We start from the raw sequence: 22,227 nt of genomic DNA, 5'->3' as shown, positions 1-22,227 counted from the left end.
ACGGTGGACATGTTTGCCTGAAAAGGAATCTTTGAAATGATTCATAGTTTTAGAAATATAGTGCTTTCAAATTTGAGACATTTATAATGGGGCTCAATGGCACGTTATGGCAAGTCAAAATATCACTTTCACCTAGAAACTCCATTCACACTTTTTATAATTCAGCGTACTGTGGAGACACATGCTGGAACTTTTTACTTTGAAATGTTTTGTAGTTTCTGAGTTATTTAACTTAAACACCCAATGCATTCTCAATGGCAACAGCGCAAACTTTGGCATGCTACTAGTCCTACATACTTACACCTAGAAACAAAAGCTTCAGGCGCACCAATAAGAGCAACATTTTTAACCAAATGTTTAACCCTCATTTATAAAGCTGCAGGACAGTTGTAAGCAAAGACCTGTCCCATAACTATCTCCAGTGGTGAATGATTTATTGCATTAAATTGAAAATGTGCAACTCTTGTGAAGTGGACGACTGTTTCTACACAGTCTACTGTGAATACAATTTCCAAACTATCAATCAAGTAGACTACAATGGTTGTAAAATGATATACTGCACAATTAAGGTTTGACAGTGAGAGTGGAACTCAACTCAAGCCATGAAGCCTATATATATCTGTGTATTTCAAACACAGATATATGTGTTTGAAATGCTATTATTCATTCATCCAGATAAGATTAGGAAGATCAGATAAACCTTCATTGCAGATGTTGTATGGTGGGTAAAGTTAGGCACAAGTGGCTTCATAAATGTGGGCAAGGAGTCCTTTCCACCACTAGATGGAAGCATAGGTCTGCTAAAGATAAAAGACACGTTTCTGAACCTTGGTCTAGTGTAGACATTAGTATTTGTCTTTGTTGCATACATACATACTTTAGTCAACTATATACAAATGTTGGTTTAACAAAGTATTTGTATACAGTCATGTGTACAGTAGGCTATATACAGTACACTAAATGGATATATAAACAGAAACAAAAGGATGAAGATTAGCTGTAATGTGGACAATTTGAGTTCCTGAATTGGAAAGTATCTCAGCTTCAATAAAACATTTTGAGGTATTAAAATCAACTTGAGTAATTACAAAAATAATCCTCTATAATTTATACTTCCATCACAGAGGTAGATATTCTAATGTATATTCCACTCAAATTAGATGATTGCTATAGTTACTGAATTAGTTGTTGGTTGATGTGACAGAAAACAATGAACAATTTTTATTTATAAACCTTATATACAGTTACATCACTGAGTCCCACCACCAAAACAAAGTCAACTTTAGTGGCACTTGGTTGTGGCAGTACACGGGTAAAGTCCACCTATGTGGGACTCTAGGGGGATCCAATCCACCACGAGGCAACCGAAACCAGGTTCCCGGAAACGCTCTCCTCCGCGCAAGTCGTTCGCGGAGGTGGATCTTAATTTCCATCCACCAGCTGTCTAAAAACTCGGAAAATAAGCTGCGGGCAGCGTAAGACGTGCGCGGCTGTCGGCCGTTTTGCGCTTAGGTGTGGAAACACTGACACACTGTCTGTGTTCGGGAGGAAGAGGGGGAGGTCAGAGGGGTGTTGAACAGGAGGAGTAGGATGGAGGCACTAGGTCCTCCCGGTGGGGGCTCCTCACTGGCAGGCGAGTCAGTACGGTGCAACAGCAGTGGCAACACAGAAATGTGTGGGGAGGGTTCATTGGCATACCGGAAACATTGGAAGATGGTAACATGTGTGGCGAGGGCATTGGCATAACGACAAAGAAATAATTGTTGAAAACTGGCAACTCTAAGAGTTTTTTTCTGTGTTTTACAAAACAAAAACAATGTGATTACTCTGTTGACATCTGTCTGACATCCAAATCAAGCACACATGCCCATCACTAAAACAATATTAAGTCTCTAGCATGTTTAGGTGTGTGTGTGTGTGTGTGTGTGTGTGGTCCTACAGAAGGTGTGAAGGAGGTGAGTTGGTGAAAGGATGCTGTGGTTGTCTGTGTGGAAAGGCTTGTGGACACGGACGATGTCCAGGCCACACTGATTGGTCCACTTGGTCACATGCTCCTGAATCTGCTGGGAGGTTTTCTTGTGGGTGGGTTCCTCCTTCAAGTTGCCATTCACTGTGGATGGGTTCCTCCTTCACGTTGCCATTCACTGTGGATGGGTTCCTCCTTCACGTTGCCATTCACTGTGGATGGGTTCCTCCTTCAAGTTGCCATTCACTGTGGATGGGTTCCTCCTTCACGTTGCCATTCACTGTGGATGGGTTCCTCCTTCACGTTGCCATTCACTGTGGATGGGTTCCTCCTTCACGTTGCCATTCACTGTGGATGGGTTCCTCCTTCACGTTGCCATTCACTGTGGATGGGTTCCTCCTTCACGTTGCCATTCACTGTGGATGGGTTCCTCCTTCACGGTGCCATTCACTGTGGATGGGTTCCTCCTTCACGGTGCCATTCACTGTGGATGGGTTCCTCCTTCACGGTGCCATTCACTGTGGATGGGTTCCTCCTTCACGGTGCCATTCACTGTGGATGGGTTCCTCCTTCACGTTGCCATTCACTGTGGATGGGTTCCTCCTTCACGGTGCCATTCACTGTGGATGGGTTCCTCCTTCACGGTGCCATTCACTGTGGATGGGTTCCTCCTTCACGGTGCCATTCACTGTGGATGGGTTCCTCCTTCACGGTGCCATTCACTGTGGATGGGTTCCTCCTTCACGTTGCCATTCACTGTGGATGGGTTCCTCCTTCACGTTGCCATTCACTGTGGATGGGTTCCTCCTTCACGTTGCCATTCACTGTGGATGGGTTCCTCCTTCACGTTGCCATTCACTGTGGATGGGTTCCTCCTTCACGTTGCCATTCACTGTGGATGGGTTCCTCCTTCACGTTGCCATTCACTGCAGGGACGGCAAGAAAGAGAAAGACATACAGATGAGTGTGAAAATGCATTGGAACCCTAAGGGTTAAAGTCACGTTATCAACAGCAGTAGTCCGGCAGCCGGGGTTGTGGGGTGGGAAATTTGGTATATAGTATTTTTATTGGCCTAAAATATTGTCTATTACATTCATGAATCCACTTGTTGACCGGCTGTCGGCATTGAGCAATTATTTATAGGGGTTTATATGTGACCATACCATTGACATCCTATATAAAAGGCAAAAATGTCAAATTTTAATTATGCTTTAAGTAGCATGTGACGTGTGAAACTAGGGGGTTGTCATGATTCTGAATCCATTCCAAGCATTAGTTCTGCAAATGTGATGAGGTCAGCACATTTGGGGAATTTGGGCACATTTGGGCAAGTGGCGATTGCCGTCTTTAGCCCAAGGAGTGTTTTTTGTGCAAAACTAATGCTTGAAATGGATTCAGAATCAGAGTTTAGTTCTGGACCCACTGAAAACTAAAAGAAAAAAAAGATCCCATAGAGATTTACAAAAATATTTATATCAATTATTCTAAGCCTTGAATTGAGCCATCCAGTATCCTGGTGAATCATTACCATAAAACCTTTGATTCTGTGAAAAAAAATATTGAATTATATGCTAATATATTACATTTGTTTAGCGCTTTTCATCTTCATTTTCCCACAGAATCAAAGGTTTTATGGTCATGCAGGATCCTGGATGGCTGGATTCTAGGCTACACAATGTTTCAGGGGGTCCAGAAAACCACTTCCACTGCTATGCTCTATAACCAAAGAGTATTAATTTATAAAGATGGGCGATCTTCATTGGAGCCACTAGAGGCGAAATGGTACACAAAGCCCACAAATGGTCTCCTAAATAAAGTAGGCGTGGTTTGCTTCTCCCCAACCTTCCCACCACCCTCCCTCTCCCAGGCTGACAACAACACTGACAACGGAAATCAGCCCCCATCAACCAAGAGTCTAAGACAGTTATGGAAAATTACATTATTATTATTAAGCATTGGAACCATGTCCATTCATTTCACGTTATAATATTCCAATATTCACATATTCTCATCTTAAATATGGGGCCAGAGCCCCCTCGTCCTTCAAATTGCAGATGGGTAGAGAGGCTCTTCCGGACTCCTCTCAAATCTCGCGAGAGTTTGTTGCCGGGATAAAGAAATGTCGAGAACAAAGTAGATTTTCTCCTGATTTGTCTCGCTAAAAGAAGCCATTTTAGTATGAATATATTGGAACTATTGTGTGCCTTGTGATGATTGGGTCCAGTATTTAGTTCAGTGAACGTGGAGTTAAGGAATGGTTCAGAAGCTGTGTTCACGTTCACTCTCCCATTGTAAATGAATAGACTCCAACATTCTTCCCGTCTCCTAATAATGTGTCCACCCCCTTCACGCAGATACAGGAAGTAATGCAAAGTTGGCCCCTCTTGCTATTGGCCTCTTGGCTATAACTCAGGCCTAAAGGAGCACTTCACCCACTTTCAACCCATCTTCATATCATTGGTCCTCACTAATACTCATTATTACACAATTGGTTGAATGCTTGATTCCATTTGGTCAAACACTGAATTCAGTAATGTAAGGGATAATATCTGGCTAGGTGGTCATTGTCGGGAGACAATTCACCGAGAGGGAGTTTAACCACCGAGCCGAAGCGGTTAATCACCCTGAAGGTGAATTATATCCCGACAATGACCACCTAGTCAGATATTATCCCGCTTATTACATGGCTACCTAACATAAAGTAATAAATTGACGAAAAACACAAGAAAACAAATATTCGCGCTGGCTGCGTCTGCCCAGCTGCAGGGCTGGAGGGCAGGAAAACAAGGAAGTTCAGAAATAATTGTTTATTTTCTCAACAATGACCAGTATACAGTTTCGTGAACAGGAACAGACTGACAGGTTGAACTGACCTTTCAACAAGACGCTGGTTCTGGGAGTGACGTCTGCATCCATGGAGGGACTGGAAGGGAAGGCCACGCCCCTCAGCTCCGATAGGCTGGTTCTGGGAGTGACGTCTGCATCCATGGAGGGACTGGAAGGGAAGGCCCCGCCCCTCTGCTCTGATAGGCTGGTTCTGGGAGTCACGTCTGCATCCATGGAAAGACTGACTGGAAGGGAAGGCCCCGCCCCTCAGCTCTGATAGGTTGGCCAGTAGCAGCATGGGACGCTGTGTCCATCTCTCTAGCTGTCACCAGACCTACCAGACAATTAAGCTCCACCCCGGTGGCTGACTGCCGCGGGGGCAAGCGTTTCCAGGAATCTGGCCGTCGCGGCATTCAGCCGTGTGGGTGGAGCTTCTTTTCCATCCACCAGCTGTCTAAAAACCCGGAAAAGACGCTGGCCGACAGAGAAAACGGCCGCGGCTGTCGGCTCAGGTCTGAAAACGCGGACTCTCCTCCCCATCTCTTTCATCTGAGCAGAGCTTCTGAAGTCAACTCAACTCACACCACCATCACAACACAGTGTGTCTTCTTCTCTGTGACGTCCGAGCAGGAAGTCTTCACAGCTAGAAGGTCCTGGGTTCGATTCCCGCTGGGGATGCTGTGGGTGCTGGCGGCGTGTTCTCTCCTCGCGTCATCAGTTCCCATACCCGAGGCGGGGATGGCGAAAGGGCCTTTCTGTGTGGAGTTTGCCCTCACAAAAAACATGCGGTAATCCTGGTCTCTAAACTGCCTCCCCCTGGCCAGCTGGGGCGCCTGATGGAGGGGAAAGGAACTGGTCGGAATAACGTGTTCCTTCCACGCGCTACGTCCAACCAGGGAAACTACCCCGTCAGGTGTAAGGAGCAACTTGGACACTCATGCATGAAGGAAGCATGAGTTCAAGTCCGTTGCTCTCCCCAGGTTGGTGGAGGGTGTGTAGAGCCCAAGATCACATTCGATAATTAACACAGGGGTGAAAAATGGGTTACAAAATTGTGGGATAAAGAATATTTCAAAAAAAGTCTTCGTAATCATCATCTTCATTGTTTACATTATATATCAATCTATCAATATATTATATATACACAACAATATTCTGTCAGCTTTAGGGTTGAGATGATTCCTATATTTATCAAACAATTTTAATGAAAACCAAAACACAAATTCAGTCAGGTTCCAAATGGGCCCTTAGGGATCTGTAACACAACAGTTATGGTGGTTCTTGAAATAAAAAAAAAAAAAGGTTTGAGAACCACCGGTATTGTAATTGTAGTCCACACATTGCTTTGTGATAAAAAAACGGTACTAAATGTGATGGAACCGATTCCTGTTCCTGAATGTTGGATTCAGTTCTTCCGGTTCCAGACCCCAACCCTAGTCACCATCGGAATAATCGTCATCATAATCATCCTCATCATCATCATCAACAACTATGGAATCATCAGAATCATCATCTATGGAATCTTCATCATCATCATCATCATCGTCTATGGGTTTACTATGATCATTCCTCAGCTTGAGAGACACACATTTGAGACTAGAGCTAGCATGAGCCATCTGTCCCACAGTTTTCCACGTGTCCGTCTCTTCACAGTAGCACTCGATGATGCGGGCAGGACTACATGAAGAGACACAAGCAAACAGCCATGAGAGAAAGAGAAATGTCTGGTGTGGACAAGAAGACACATTTTCACAGACATTCCAAGAGTAGCAGTGTCATTCATACCTAACGTCATCAATGTCAGTGCCTCCCAGAACGTAGATCATTCCATCCACGACAGCCATGCTAGGCGAGTAGCGTTCCACTCGCATGGAGGCACACATGGTCCATTGGTTGGTCTGGGGGTTGAAGCACTCCATCGAATTTCCAACTGTCTTAATATTATTATATACATTATAATACCCACCACCTATAGACAATCAAGAGTTAACAGGATAGCGAATGTTAGGGTGTTTTATTATGTGCCCAAAGTCTATTATGGAACTAACACCGGACACGTTTTCGGAATTTTAGCTGCATTTTTCCGTCGGTTTTCCGAAAAACGCGTCCAGTGTGCAACCACCTTAAGAGCCTTTAAGAAGAGGTATGATACCTGTAACATAGATCTTCCCATTCAGAACACAAGCAGCTGATGCATTACGTGGAATCTGCATAGGAGCAACTTCTGTCCACACAGATGTTTTAGGGTTGTACTTGGCCCCCTGGGACGGGTTTGGAGTCATCCATGGTGATCCATCTGGAGCACCACCTAGAGTCCAGGAAGACAAACATCAAAACATTATTCAATGTCAACAGGAGAAGCATGAATACATAAATAATACCAAAGGATTCATTTGAACCATTATGCTTGACATTCACTAACATGAAAAACAACCTCATGAAACACCAATTGCACCAACAGGCTGAACCGTACATATGTTCCATACCAATAAAATAGAGATGTCCATCCAGTGCGACCACATTACAGCCGTGAGAATCGTAATGCGCTGCCACACCGACAGACTCCATGAGCTGCCAGGTGTCTGTGATGGTGTCGTATTTTTCCATTGAGTCTTTACTTCTCTTTCTGCCCCAGCCCCCGACTGCAAACACATATCCATCCAGCATCACCAGGCCTATGGGCCATGTGGGGTTGAGCAGAGAAAAAACAAAAATGAAACTGATGAGCCATACCAAGATCCTTAGTGGTTATTCCGAAACATAGACGGGGCAGATGTGATTAACAGTTTAAGGGCCCCAGACGGAGGTCTCTGTCCTGTTAATAAGTACAGTCTGATGCCCTAGACGGAGATTGATTAATAGGACGGAGATTAATGATATCAAAATTAGATCACATCGCTCCACAGGCTGGGAGCGCATGTTGCGCAACATTCGATGTTGCGCAACAGTGGGACGTCATCGAAAATGTTCCCCCCCCCGTTTAGCCAGCGAGACCGAAAATCTTAAAGGTATATTCAGTGATTTCGCTTCATTCAAATATCACTATTTTTCTTTGTATTTGGATAATCCTCCCTACTATAGAGTGTGCTGACCATTTAAGGAGTTCCTCCCTGTCCCCAGTGAGCCCCTGGGGTCAAAAACCCTAGTTTCAGTTTTGGTGGCGGGTGGCAAAGCCTTCATCCAATCAGGATGAGAGGGGCCTTCCTCCAATCATGTGTGGGGGCGGGCCTTGGTGCACATGTTGTTGCACTTCCCCCCACTGTAGAGCGTGTGCATGTGTACATTTTGTTACGGGGCGGACTGGGTGGTTTTCCAAATCACCCAAATCACTGAATGCTCCTTTAAAACGTTAATAACTTGCGATCTAATATCTACTGGATCCACTTGTGACATCATTAATCTGCAGTTGGAACTGATGTTTTGCTACCTGTACAGATGCCTCTGCTAGTTAACAATAACACATTTCTAATTGTTTTTATTTAATTAGATTAGATAAAAGCAACTGATATTGTCTAGAATTATTTGTCAAATTACTTAAAAAAATATGTCAATCTTACTGATTAAAATGCGTGGCTCATTCATGGGAGCCATCCTGAACCATGAGTTAGGGTGAACATCATAGCGCCACATCTCTCTACTGAGAACATTATCATCAACATCATCATCATCTTGATCATAGAATCGGCCTCCGGCCAAATACAGACTGGAACCTATGGTGGAGATGGAGAAAGAGCTAAATTAAAACAAGTTATACCTTGATTGTTAAAAATAAATGCTTTAAACCCTGTAGCACTTTGAGATTCACAAGAATGTAAAGTGTGTTCCCAGATTGACCGAAGCGAATGGCCACCTGGTATCTTTGCCCCCAGCTGTAAATATCTAACTGAACCTTTTTTTTAAGACATACAGTATTTTAGTGGTAGATCATGGCTTACAATTCGGAATAAAATGTGCTCTTGGGAAAAGATTGGTTACCTAAATTGATTGACTGTGATGGTAATCCTCACCTGATGCACACACAGCATACCCGCCTATTTTCTTTAAGGGCAGTCGTCCAAGAGTCTTCTGCTGATTGGTCAGTGGATCAAAGATCTCAACTATGTCAATGCCGTTGGAATTTATAGTCTCTCCCAATGTCACGATCACTTCAACAAGCAGAGGAGAAGGAGCAGGTGAGACAGAGAGATTTAAAAGTTGAAGGAGAAACCAAATGTATTTGGTTGAGCTTTCAGTTTGGCAACCCAATGTCCATTCAGGGTGAAGTGTTCATGTGCATGTATTATGAAGAATCAGGCAGAAGAAACACATACAATAATAGGAATAAGCCTCTTTGCCTATTCCGGCAGCCCTTCCGGGGCGCAAGCTTCCCCAACCCTATTCTCAGACAGTTCTTATAGTCCAGTCTTAATAGAGATGCTATACTAAATGGACATATAAGCAGTGGTGAAAGTGTCTTGGAGTTCTTGCAGGAGCTCCCCGAAATTATAATGAGGGACCAGTCTAGGGGGCTGAGACACAACATGGAATAATGACGCTCCCTCTCACGTTCCAAGGCCAGTGAGTCGATGCGTTTCCTCCAACTGCGCCTTGGTCTGCACCGGGGTCTCCTCCCAGTGGGACGTGCCTCGAGGACCTCCCTAGGGAGACGCCGGGGAGGCATCCTAACCAGATGCCCGAACCACCTAAGCTGGCTCCTTTCTAGGCGAAGGAGTCTCTCTCGTGTGACTGAACTTCTCACCCTATCTCTAAGGGAGATGCCAGCCACCCATCGAAGAAACTGATTGAATGTTGAAATAAATAAAAAAGAACTAACCCAAAATCATATCTTACCTAACGAAAACAAAATACAAGAGCTTACCTCCTTAAACAGACTTGATTTATTGTTCGTTGTATTGACTTTTTTTCTCACATCAGGTACAACATTGCATGCTTGTGTTCAGCAGGGTACCTGTGGTCCTGCCGCTGCGTGGGTGTGCCTTGTTACTGTAGGGACACTCCCCCTTGGCTTCAGAGATGAACCTCTGACAGCCCTGCTGAAGTATTAGTACTAGTCCAACTGGATATTGGGTGATCAACATCACAAAATAATTATGCATATTACCAGCCAGCACCACTAGTCCAGCAGCCGGGGTGTGGAGTGGAACATTTTGTATATAGTTATTTCTTATATAGGTTTTATATGGAGGTATGGTCACATATCTCCCCCTAAAAAAACAATTCCTCAATACCGTCAGCCGGTCAGCAAGTGGATTCATATGTATAAAGACAATATTTTAGGCCAATAAAAAAAAACAATTTAAACCAAATTTCCCCCTTTTGGCTGCCGGAGTACACAAAAACTACACATATACAGTACATGCCAAGCATGTAGTGGAAAGTGACTCTAGAAACTACCTTTCATTTAGAAGACCCCTGACATACTGATAGGCAGAGACTGCTGATCATCTTACAAGGTGAGAGAATAACCAATGACTGACCTGTCCAAAGCTCTGCTTGCGGGTAGGACACTTGTCTAACCACAGCATGGCAGCCTCAAACACCATGTCCTCCTCCTCTGGAACATTCAGATGTTCACTGGAGAGAACCTCTGTGAGTGTTTCCACAGAAAGAGAGAGAAACGCTGCCTATTGATAGATGAAAAAGATATCACTGGTACATGAAGACACTGTTCCCAAGTTCCCATACTTCACACTGAAGTCACATTTTCTCATCTGAAATGTTCACTGGTGATAGATGGTTTGTTTAGTGAAATGAACATATGACTGTAGCTTATTAATATGCAATCACTGTGACTGATTGAATGTTTCTACCCAGGTGGTCCGGGTCAGTTGTTATGGTGAGAAGTTGAGTAAATGGTAAATGGTGCATTTATATAGCGCCTTCATCCAAGGCGCTTTACAGTCATAGATTGTGCATTACATTCACCCATTCATACACCGATTGCGGCGGAAGCCATGCAAGGTACCAACCAGCACATCGGGAGCAATTTGGGGTTCAGTGTCTTGCCCAAGGACACTTCGACATGTAGACAGGAGGAGCCGGGATTCGAACCGCCGACCCATGGATCATTGGACGACCTGCTCTACCTCCTGAGCCACAGTCGCCACAGAGTAATGGTAATAAAACAACCACTGTGGTAAATGTATGATCCTCAATCACTAACCTGCCGGTAGATGACGCTGAAGTATTCAAGAATGTAATCCATGCTGTCTCTTTTCAACATTTCACAGGAGTGGTCGTCAGCACTGCAGTAAATCTCTACACAGTTATTTACGTCCATGTGACGCCTCATGTAGCTACAGCAGGCGTCTCGAACAGCCGTGACTTCCAGCAAGTCTGATGCTGCTAGCAGGGCCTAGAACAAAATGAGCAAATTAGCTTCATGGGGCACTGATGTTACGTAGGACAAAATTTAAGGAGCTTTGAATGAGGAGACCGGGGATTCCCACTCAATAATTCCCAAGACTGACATTTTTCAGACCATGTCCCAAAATGCGATTTGTAAATCGTTGTGAAAGGGGAACATCCCAACCTTGCATTGGTCTACCACGGTCCTAGACAGGGATAAAAGTCGGTGTAAGAGAAAATAATATCATAAATTAATAACATGGCACGTGCAGCGCGCGCCAATGTTTGGGGTGGTGAAATGGTGTTTTGCGAAGTTGCCTTTACTGAATGTGTGTGCCAATGCTTTGTCTTATAGAAGCAGCTTTTTTTTTTTTTATATATCCCACGATTTTGTAACCCATTTTTCACCCCCGTGTCAATTATCTAATGTGATCCTGGGCTCTACACACCCTCCGCCAACCTAGTCACCATATATGGGGGACATGGGGAGAGCAACGGACTTGAACTCATGCTTCCTTCATGCCTGAGTGTCCAAGTTGATCCTTTGCACCTGACAGGGGGGAGTTTCCCTGGTTGGACGTAGCGCGTGGAAGTAACACGTTATTCCAACCAGTTCCTTTCCCCTCCATCAGGCGCCCCGGCTGGCCAGGGGGAGGCAGTTTCGAGACCAGGATTGCTGCATGTTTTTGTGAGGGTACCTACCCTAGGGGACACGGGGAGAACATGCAAACTCCACACAGAAAGGCCCTTTCGCCAACTGATGAAGTGTGTGATAAGCCTATAATAATAATAATAATAATAATAATAATAATAATGTCTTGTTATCCAGGGAGATGACATGGACCAAGCAGGAGGTAAGAACGGAATCTACCGTATTAATTACTAGATTACCCAATACCAAATTAATTATTAATATATGCAGTCTAGTGTCTGACAGTAGGCTACACATTGTGTAGCTACTGGGGACATCTGCTGGAGAGTTAGGGAAACACAGAATGAAACAGGAGAAATGCAAGAGAGCCCCATAGGTGACAGAATTTCCAATAAACAATATAAACCTTTATTGTTTTCCTTCATTTATCATACCAATACACCTGTTTGAACTAGAATTAAGCATTCATCTTTCATGTATCCTACACATAAGTCAAAAATATACACACAAATAAATCCCATACAGTAGAATAGTTTATCAGCTAACAAATGGGTGGGACTCTAGTTTAATAGCTGTTTGATGTCTTTACAGGATAAGGGATTAAGGCGCTTGATGAAGGTCTATGGATCAAAGTGGTCTGTCATAGCGCAAAACATGAAGGTATGTCGTATGTGACATCAGAATAGAAGCTATGAGGAATTCTAGTCTATTATAATATTAGTCTTTGATGTATTGCACACAGCAAACTTTATACATCACAACATACTTTCAAGAGAAGAGACAAAGTTTAAAGGAACACTTTTTAATTGTAGAATTATAGCATCCATTATAGCATCCAATTGGAATTAAAACTATACGAATGGCACTCACATGGATGGACCACATCAGAAATGTGGTCCTCTACAGGGACCTTGATTCATGCCTGATGAAGGTGAGAGCGACCAAAACGTTGCATCAATCAAAGTTTTGTAAGTGAAGACAGTGTGCGGGACTTTGCTTTCTTTGGTGGTCCAGCCTGGGACATGCCCACATGCACAGACTGGTTGTTGGGAGGGTTTCAACCGTTTGGGATGTCCAGAGGCGAGGTAGAAGGACTCGCGACTGCTACGTTTGATGGCAGCCATATATGATGGAGACGCTGAGTGACATTGATTCACAATCATTCATGTTGTATCGTGAAGACAAGACATGTGCCATGACTTTGAATGCAATCTAAACTGCACCTGTAATGTTTGCTTGTGTACTGTTCTTATAGTGTGGACATGAATACATTGTTGAAAAGTGTGTGTGTGTGTGTGTGTGTGTGTGTGTGTGTGTGTGTGTGTGTGTGTGTGTGTGTGTGTGTGTGTGTGTGTGTGTGTGTGTGTGTGTATGTGGGGGGGGGCTGTCAGCATAAGTCAAGATTTCAAGTTTACTATCGATGGAAGATTCTGCTGGATTCAGAGAGTGTAAAAGGATACTGGAGCAAAGAGGAGGATGACAGGGTACACCCCCCCCCCCCCACACACACACACACACACACACACACACTTACCTAAAATACATAAACTGACCGGACCTAAACTAAACTGACCGATCCTATCCTATCCTATCCTCAGCTCATACAGCTAATTAATAAGTATGGTCCCAGGCATTGGGCTGTCATTGCCAAGCACATGGATGGTCGCATTGGGAAGCAGTGTCGCGAACACTGGCACAACCAGCTGGACCCACAAATAAAGAAGAGTTTCTGGACCCCAGAAGAAGACAGACTCATCTGCCTGGCACACAAACAGCTGGGGAACCGCTGGGCTACCATAGCTGAACTACTGCCTGGAAGGTACAGTAATGTTATGATACAGTACAGTACAGTACAGTACAGTACAGTACAGTACAGTACAGTACAGTACAGTACAGTACAGTACAGTACAGTACAGTACAGTACCATGATAGACAACAGAATAGAATCATAATAATAACAATAATCAAATCTTAGTTTATCCCTGTAGGGAAATGTAGTGTTCACTCTGTACGCACACACAGACACACACACACAGATAGTGGATTGATGGGCTGCATGTACATTAATGGTACCCAGGAGCAGTTTTATGGGTTTGGTGGTGCCTTGCCCACAAGTTGAACTGGTGCCCCTCTTACAAGCTTGTAATGTAGATCCGCCATTTTGCGCGCACGTGTTTGTGTGGTTCCCAGGACTGACAACAGCATCAAAAACCGCTGGCACGGGTCGTTGAAGAGGTGGTCAGTGCAGGGGATGCATCACGACTGCAACCAGCTGGACCCACAAATCAATTGGAGGTTCTGGACCCCAGAAGAAGACAGACTCATCTGCCTGGCACACAAACAGCTGGGGAACCGCTGGGCTACCATAGCTGAACTACTGCCTGGAAGGTACAGTAATGATATGATACAGTACGACGATATCTACCTACGATATTATGATACGATATATATGGGCTATATTGTACTGTATGATTCGATGTACTGTATACGATACATCATTTTGAATTTAAGCATTTAGCAGACACTAAGAATCATACGTACACTAAGAACCTAACAGTGGAATATCTATATAATGAAACTATGCGTACATACACTATCAAATCAAATCAAATCAAACTTTATTTATAAAGCACGTTTTAAAACAACCAAGGTTGACCAAAGTGCTGTACAGATCAGTGGAAAAAGAAAAACATAGGCAGGCAGGAGAACACAGAATGTAAACGAGAAAACACAATCAGAAATGTTGACAAAATATAAGCATGAAAGGTAAAAATAAGCAAAACAAAAAAGAGCTAAGATAAAACAAAACCTAAAATGGACTCAAGACTGAGTGAAAGCCAGGGAGAAAAGATGAGTCTTAAGGTGAGATTTAAAAACATTAATGGATGGGGCAGATCGAATATGAAGAGGCAAGCTCTTCCAGAGCCTAGGAGCCGCAGCCGCGAAAGAGCGTGCGCCCCTAGTGCTCTTCTATGTTATTCGGCCCTTTAGCAGTACCTGATCGGCGGAGCACAGAGCTCTAGCCGGGTTGTAGGGTTTCACGAGCTCGGAGAGATACTCGGGGGCCAGCCCATTTAAACATTTAAAAGTAAATAACATGACTTTAAAATCGATTCTAAATGAAACCGGGAGCCAGTGAAGGGAGGCCAGCACGGGGGTTATATGTTCTCTCTTTTTGGTACCAGTTAATAGGCGAGCAGCAGCGTTCTGGACCAGTTGCAGTCGCCTAATTGCAGAGTGTTCGATGCCAATGTATAGTGAACTAGAAAAAGTGCCCTTCTGGGCACAGGTCTCCACCAGGAGGATAGGAGTGTGTGTGTGTGATGTTTGGCAAAATGTTTAGGAGCAATATAAACGTGTGTGACGCGGCTTGGCCTGTTGTAGCGCCACCATGAGGCTGATTTGAAAACTGTCAAGTGGCATTTCTTCCAAAGCCTAGTGGGAATATGCATGCACAGTTTCACCACAACCGGACGCTGCGTTGAGTAGTTGTGGCGATTTGTACAAAACGGGCTACTCCTGAAAAGTTTAGAAGCCAATCGTAGCCAATGAGGGTGGATTATGAGAAATCAAACAAACCCGTCTTGATCACATGACTATGGAGAGCATGTGTACCGATTTGCGTGAAATTTGGATAAAATCTGAAGGAGTAATATTAGAAAATGTGTTTTACATATGTCGGCCTCCTGGTGGCGCTATAAAGAGCAGATGTGAAAAATTCCAGGCAAAGGTTTTTCCTTGGCCTCTAGGGAGTTGGCATACAAAGTTATCCACAGATCCGTGCAGTTAGAGGTAAAAACACTTTTCGGCCAGTTATAGCACCACCATGAGGCTGAGTTGAAAATGTTCATGTGGCATTTCTTCCTCTGCCTAGTGGGAATGTGCGTGCACAATTTCACGGAAATCACACGATGTGTTCATGATTTGCAGCATTTTGTTTGAAACTGAGCACTCCTGCGAACTTTGGAAGCCAATCTTAGCCAATCAGGATGGCGTCTGAGAAATCTGAAAGACTCGTTTCGTTGAATGGCTCTAGAGTCTTAAGGTGAGATTTAAAAACATTAATGGATGGGGCAGATCGAATATGAAGAGGCAAGCTCTTCCAGAGCCTAGGAGCCGCAGCCGCGAAAGAGCGTGCGCCCCTAGTGCTCTTCTATGTTATTCGGCCCTCTAGCAGTACCTGATCGGCGGAGCGCAGAGCTCTAGCCGGGTTGTAGGGTTTCACGAGCTCGGAGAGATACTCGGGGGCCAGCCCATTTAAACATTTAAAAGTAAATAACATGACTTTAGAATCGATTCTAAATGAAACCGGGAGCCAGTGAAGGGAGGCCAGCACGGGGGTTATATGTTCTCTCTTTTTGGTACCAGTTAATAGGCGAGCAGCAGCGTTCTGGACCAGTTGCAGTCGCCTAATTGCAGAGTGTTCGATGCCAATGTATAGTGAACTAGAAAAAGTGCCCTTCTGGGCACAGGTCTCCACCAGGAGGATAGGTGTGTGTTTGATGTTTGGCAAAATGTTTAGGAGCAATATAAACGTGTGTGACGCGGCTTGGCCTGTTGTAGCGCCACCATGAGGCTGATTTGAAAACTGTCAAGTGGCATTTCTTCCAAAGCCTAGTGGGAATATGCATGCACAGTTTCACCACAACCGGACGCTGCGTTGAGTAGTTGTGGCGATTTGTACAAAACGGGCTACTCCTGAAAAGTTTAGAAGCCAATCGTAGCCAATGAGGGTGGATTATGAGAAATCAAACAAACCCGTCTTGATCACATGACTATGGAGAGCATGTGTACCGATTTGCGTGAAATTTGGATAAAATCTGAAGGAGTAATATTAGAAAATGTGTTTTACATATGTCGGCCTCCTGGTGGCGCTATAAAGAGCAGATGTGAAAAATTCCAGGCAAAGGTTTTTCCTTGGCCTCTAGGGAGTTGGCATACAAAGTTATCCACAGATCCGTGCAGTTAGAGGTAAAAACACTTTTCGGCCAGTTATAGCACCACCATGAGGCTGAGTTGAAAATGTTCATGTGGCATTTCTTCCTCTGCCTAGTGGGAATGTGCGTGCACAATTTCACGGAAATCACACGATGTGTTCATGATTTGCAGCATTTTGTTTGAAACTGAGCACTCCTGCGAACTTTGGAAGCCAATCTTAGCCAATCAGGATGGCGTCTGAGAAATCTGAAAGACTCGTTTCGTTGAATGGCTCTAGAGTCTTAAGGTGAGATTTAAAAACATTAATGGATGGGGCAGATCGAATATGAAGAGGCAAGCTCTTCCAGAGCCTAGAGCCGCAGCCGCGAAAGAGCGTGCGCCCCTAGTGCTCTTCTATGTTATTCGGCCCTCTAGCAGTACCTGATCGGCGGAGCGCAGAGCTCTAGCCGGGTTGTAGGGTTTCACGAGCTCGGAGAGATACTCGGGGGCCAGCCCATTTAAACATTTAAAAGTAAATAACATGACTTTAAAATCGATTCTAAATGAAACCGGGAGCCAGTGAAGGGAGGCCAGCACGGGGGTTATATGTTCTCTCTTTTTGGTACCAGTTAATAGGCGAGCAGCAGCGTTCTGGACCAGTTGCAGTCGCCTAATTGCAGAGTGTTCGATGCCAATGTATAGTGAACTAGAAAAAGTGCCCTTCTGGGCACAGGTCTCCACCAGGAGGATAGGAGTGTGTGTGTGATGTTTGGCAAAATGTTTAGGAGCAATATAAACGTGTGTGACGCGGCTTGGCCTGTTGTAGCGCCACCATGAGGCTGATTTGAAAACTGTCAAGTGGCATTTCTTCCAAAGCCTAGTGGGAATATGCATGCACAGTTTCACCACAACCGGACGCTGCGTTGAGTAGTTGTGGCGATTTGTACAAAACGGGCTACTCCTGAAAAGTTTAGAAGCCAATCGTAGCCAATGAGGGTGGATTATGAGAAATCAAACAAACCCGTCTTGATCACATGACTATGGAGAGCATGTGTACCGATTTGCGTGAAATTTGGATAAAATCTGAAGGAGTAATATTAGAAAATGTGTTTTACATATGTCGGCCTCCTGGTGGCGCTATAAAGAGCAGATGTGAAAAATTCCAGGCAAAGGTTTTTCCTTGGCCTCTAGGGAGTTGGCATACAAAGTTATCCACAGATCCGTGCAGTTAGAGGTAAAAACACTTTTCGGCCAGTTATAGCACCACCATGAGGCTGAGTTGAAAATGTTCATGTGGCATTTCTTCCTCTGCCTAGTGGGAATGTGCGTGCACAATTTCACGGAAATCACACGATGTGTTCATGATTTGCAGCATTTTGTTTGAAACTGAGCACTCCTGCGAACTTTGGAAGCCAATCTTAGCCAATCAGGATGGCGTCTGAGAAATCTGAAAGACTCGTTTCGTTGAATGGCTCTAGAGTCTTAAGGTGAGATTTAAAAACATTAATGGATGGGGCAGATAGAATATGAAGAGGCAAGCTCTTCCAGAGCCTAGGAGCCGCAGCCGCGAAAGAGCGTGCGCCCCTAGTGCTCTTCTATGTTATTCGGCCCTCTAGCAGTACCTGATCGGCGGAGCGCAGAGCTCTAGCCGGGTTGTAGGGTTTCACGAGCTCGGAGAGATACTCGGGGGCCAGCCCATTTAAACATTTAAAAGTAAATAACATGACTTTAAAATCGATTCTAAATGAAACCGGGAGCCAGTGAAGGGAGGCCAGCACGGGGGTTATATGTTCTCTCTTTTTGGTACCAGTTAATAGGCGAGCAGCAGCGTTCTGGACCAGTTGCAGTCGCCTAATTGCAGAGTGTTCGATGCCAATGTATAGTGAACTAGAAAAAGTGCCCTTCTGGGCACAGGTCTCCACCAGGAGGATAGGAGTGTGTGTGTGATGTTTGGCAAAATGTTTAGGAGCAATATAAACGTGTGTGACGCGGCTTGGCCTGTTGTAGCGCCACCATGAGGCTGATTTGAAAACTGTCAAGTGGCATTTCTTCCAAAGCCTAGTGGGAATATGCATGCACAGTTTCACCACAACCGGACGCTGCGTTGAGTAGTTGTGGCGATTTGTACAAAACGGGCTACTCCTGAAAAGTTTAGAAGCCAATCGTAGCCAATGAGGGTGGATTATGAGAAATCAAACAAACCCGTCTTGATCACATGACTATGGAGAGCATGTGTACCGATTTGCGTGAAATTTGGATAAAATCTGAAGGAGTAATATTAGAAAATGTGTTTTACATATGTCGGCCTCCTGGTGGCGCTATAAAGAGCAGATGTGAAAAATTCCAGGCAAAGGTTTTTCCTTGGCCTCTAGGGAGTTGGCATACAAAGTTATCCACAGATCCGTGCAGTTAGAGGTAAAAACACTTTTCGGCCAGTTATAGCACCACCATGAGGCTGAGTTGAAAATGTTCATGTGGCATTTCTTCCTCTGCCTAGTGGGAATGTGCGTGCACAATTTCACGGAAATCACACGATGTGTTCATGATTTGCAGCATTTTGTTTGAAACTGAGCACTCCTGCGAACTTTGGAAGCCAATCTTAGCCAATCAGGATGGCGTCTGAGAAATCTGAAAGACTCGTTTCGTTGAATGGCTCTAGAGTCTTAAGGTGAGATTTAAAAACATTAATGGATGGGGCAGATCGAATATGAAGAGGCAAGCTCTTCCAGAGCCTAGGAGCCGCAGCCGCGAAAGAGCGTGCGCCCCTAGTGCTCTTCTATGTTATTCGGCCCTCTAGCAGTACCTGATCGGCGGAGCGCAGAGCTCTAGCCGGGTTGTAGGGTTTCACGAGCTCGGAGAGATACTCGGGGGCCAGCCCATTTAAACATTTAAAAGTAAATAACATGACTTTAGAATCGATTCTAAATGAAACCGGGAGCCAGTGAAGGGAGGCCAGCACGGGGGTTATATGTTCTCTCTTTTTGGTACCAGTTAATAGGCGAGCAGCAGCGTTCTGGACCAGTTGCAGTCGCCTAATTGCAGAGTGTTCGATGCCAATGTATAGTGAACTAGAAAAAGTGCCCTTCTGGGCACAGGTCTCCACCAGGAGGATAGGTGTGTGTTTGATGTTTGGCAAAATGTTTAGGAGCAATATAAACGTGTGTGACGCGGCTTGGCCTGTTGTAGCGCCACCATGAGGCTGATTTGAAAACTGTCAAGTGGCATTTCTTCCAAAGCCTAGTGGGAATATGCATGCACAGTTTCACCACAACCGGACGCTGCGTTGAGTAGTTGTGGCGATTTGTACAAAACGGGCTACTCCTGAAAAGTTTAGAAGCCAATCGTAGCCAATGAGGGTGGATTATGAGAAATCAAACAAACCCGTCTTGATCACATGACTATGGAGAGCATGTGTACCGATTTGCGTGAAATTTGGATAAAATCTGAAGGAGTAATATTAGAAAATGTGTTTTACATATGTCGGCCTCCTGGTGGCGCTATAAAGAGCAGATGTGAAAAATTCCAGGCAAAGGTTTTTCCTTGGCCTCTAGGGAGTTGGCATACAAAGTTATCCACAGATCCGTGCAGTTAGAGGTAAAAACACTTTTCGGCCAGTTATAGCACCACCATGAGGCTGAGTTGAAAATGTTCATGTGGCATTTCTTCCTCTGCCTAGTGGGAATGTGCGTGCACAATTTCACGGAAATCACACGATGTGTTCATGATTTGCAGCATTTTGTTTGAAACTGAGCACTCCTGCGAACTTTGGAAGCCAATCTTAGCCAATCAGGATGGCGTCTGAGAAATCTGAAAGACTCGTTTCGTTGAATGGCTCTAGAGTCTTAAGGTGAGATTTAAAAACATTAATGGATGGGGCAGATCGAATATGAAGAGGCAAGCTCTTCCAGAGCCTAGAGCCGCAGCCGCGAAAGAGCGTGCGCCCCTAGTGCTCTTCTATGTTATTCGGCCCTCTAGCAGTACCTGATCGGCGGAGCGCAGAGCTCTAGCCGGGTTGTAGGGTTTCACGAGCTCGGAGAGATACTCGGGGGCCAGCCCATTTAAACATTTAAAAGTAAATAACATGACTTTAAAATCGATTCTAAATGAAACCGGGAGCCAGTGAAGGGAGGCCAGCACGGGGGTTATATGTTCTCTCTTTTTGGTACCAGTTAATAGGCGAGCAGCAGCGTTCTGGACCAGTTGCAGTCGCCTAATTGCAGAGTGTTCGATGCCAATGTATAGTGAACTAGAAAAAGTGCCCTTCTGGGCACAGGTCTCCACCAGGAGGATAGGAGTGTGTGTGTGATGTTTGGCAAAATGTTTAGGAGCAATATAAACGTGTGTGACGCGGCTTGGCCTGTTGTAGCGCCACCATGAGGCTGATTTGAAAACTGTCAAGTGGCATTTCTTCCAAAGCCTAGTGGGAATATGCATGCACAGTTTCACCACAACCGGACGCTGCGTTGAGTAGTTGTGGCGATTTGTACAAAACGGGCTACTCCTGAAAAGTTTAGAAGCCAATCGTAGCCAATGAGGGTGGATTATGAGAAATCAAACAAACCCGTCTTGATCACATGACTATGGAGAGCATGTGTACCGATTTGCGTGAAATTTGGATAAAATCTGAAGGAGTAATATTAGAAAATGTGTTTTACATATGTCGGCCTCCTGGTGGCGCTATAAAGAGCAGATGTGAAAAATTCCAGGCAAAGGTTTTTCCTTGGCCTCTAGGGAGTTGGCATACAAAGTTATCCACAGATCCGTGCAGTTAGAGGTAAAAACACTTTTCGGCCAGTTATAGCACCACCATGAGGCTGAGTTGAAAATGTTCATGTGGCATTTCTTCCTCTGCCTAGTGGGAATGTGCGTGCACAATTTCACGGAAATCACACGATGTGTTCATGATTTGCAGCATTTTGTTTGAAACTGAGCACTCCTGCGAACTTTGGAAGCCAATCTTAGCCAATCAGGATGGCGTCTGAGAAATCTGAAAGACTCGTTTCGTTGAATGGCTCTAGAGTCTTAAGGTGAGATTTAAAAACATTAATGGATGGGGCAGATAGAATATGAAGAGGCAAGCTCTTCCAGAGCCTAGGAGCCGCAGCCGCGAAAGAGCGTGCGCCCCTAGTGCTCTTCTATGTTATTCGGCCCTCTAGCAGTACCTGATCGGCGGAGCGCAGAGCTCTAGCCGGGTTGTAGGGTTTCACGAGCTCGGAGAGATACTCGGGGGCCAGCCCATTTAAACATTTAAAAGTAAATAACATGACTTTAAAATCGATTCTAAATGAAACCGGGAGCCAGTGAAGGGAGGCCAGCACGGGGGTTATATGTTCTCTCTTTTTGGTACCAGTTAATAGGCGAGCAGCAGCGTTCTGGACCAGTTGCAGTCGCCTAATTGCAGAGTGTTCGATGCCAATGTATAGTGAACTAGAAAAAGTGCCCTTCTGGGCACAGGTCTCCACCAGGAGGATAGGAGTGTGTGTGTGATGTTTGGCAAAATGTTTAGGAGCAATATAA

At 44.7% G+C, this 22,227-nt stretch overlaps 2 protein-coding genes across 2 annotated transcripts in view; both read right to left on the bottom strand.

Annotated features, from left to right (window-relative positions):
* The window catches only part of LOC306925011 (aromatic-L-amino-acid decarboxylase-like), a gene marked incomplete at both ends in the record, with an annotated part of 84,847 nt that overhangs the window by 14,680 nt on the left and 47,940 nt on the right, over nt 1-22,227 (bottom strand). The window lies entirely within an intron of this gene.
* On the bottom strand, nt 6,153-7,045 carry LOC306925500 (uncharacterized protein). Its single transcript, XM_079504355.1, has 3 exons — nt 6,946-7,045; nt 6,579-6,762; nt 6,153-6,470 (listed from the first exon to the last, which is right to left on the bottom strand). Exons 1-3 carry the CDS (start codon nt 7,004-7,006, stop codon nt 6,227-6,229), a joined length of 489 nt encoding a protein of 162 aa, XP_079360481.1. The 5' UTR covers nt 7,007-7,045; the 3' UTR covers nt 6,153-6,226.

The sequence above is a fragment of the Electrona antarctica genome (assembly GCF_951216825.1).
Source record: "Electrona antarctica genome assembly, chromosome: 6".
Classification (NCBI taxonomy): Eukaryota; Metazoa; Chordata; class Actinopteri; order Myctophiformes; family Myctophidae; genus Electrona; species Electrona antarctica.
The sequence above is the reverse complement of the archived record's forward strand: the minus strand, read 5'-3'. Positions and strand labels throughout refer to the sequence as shown.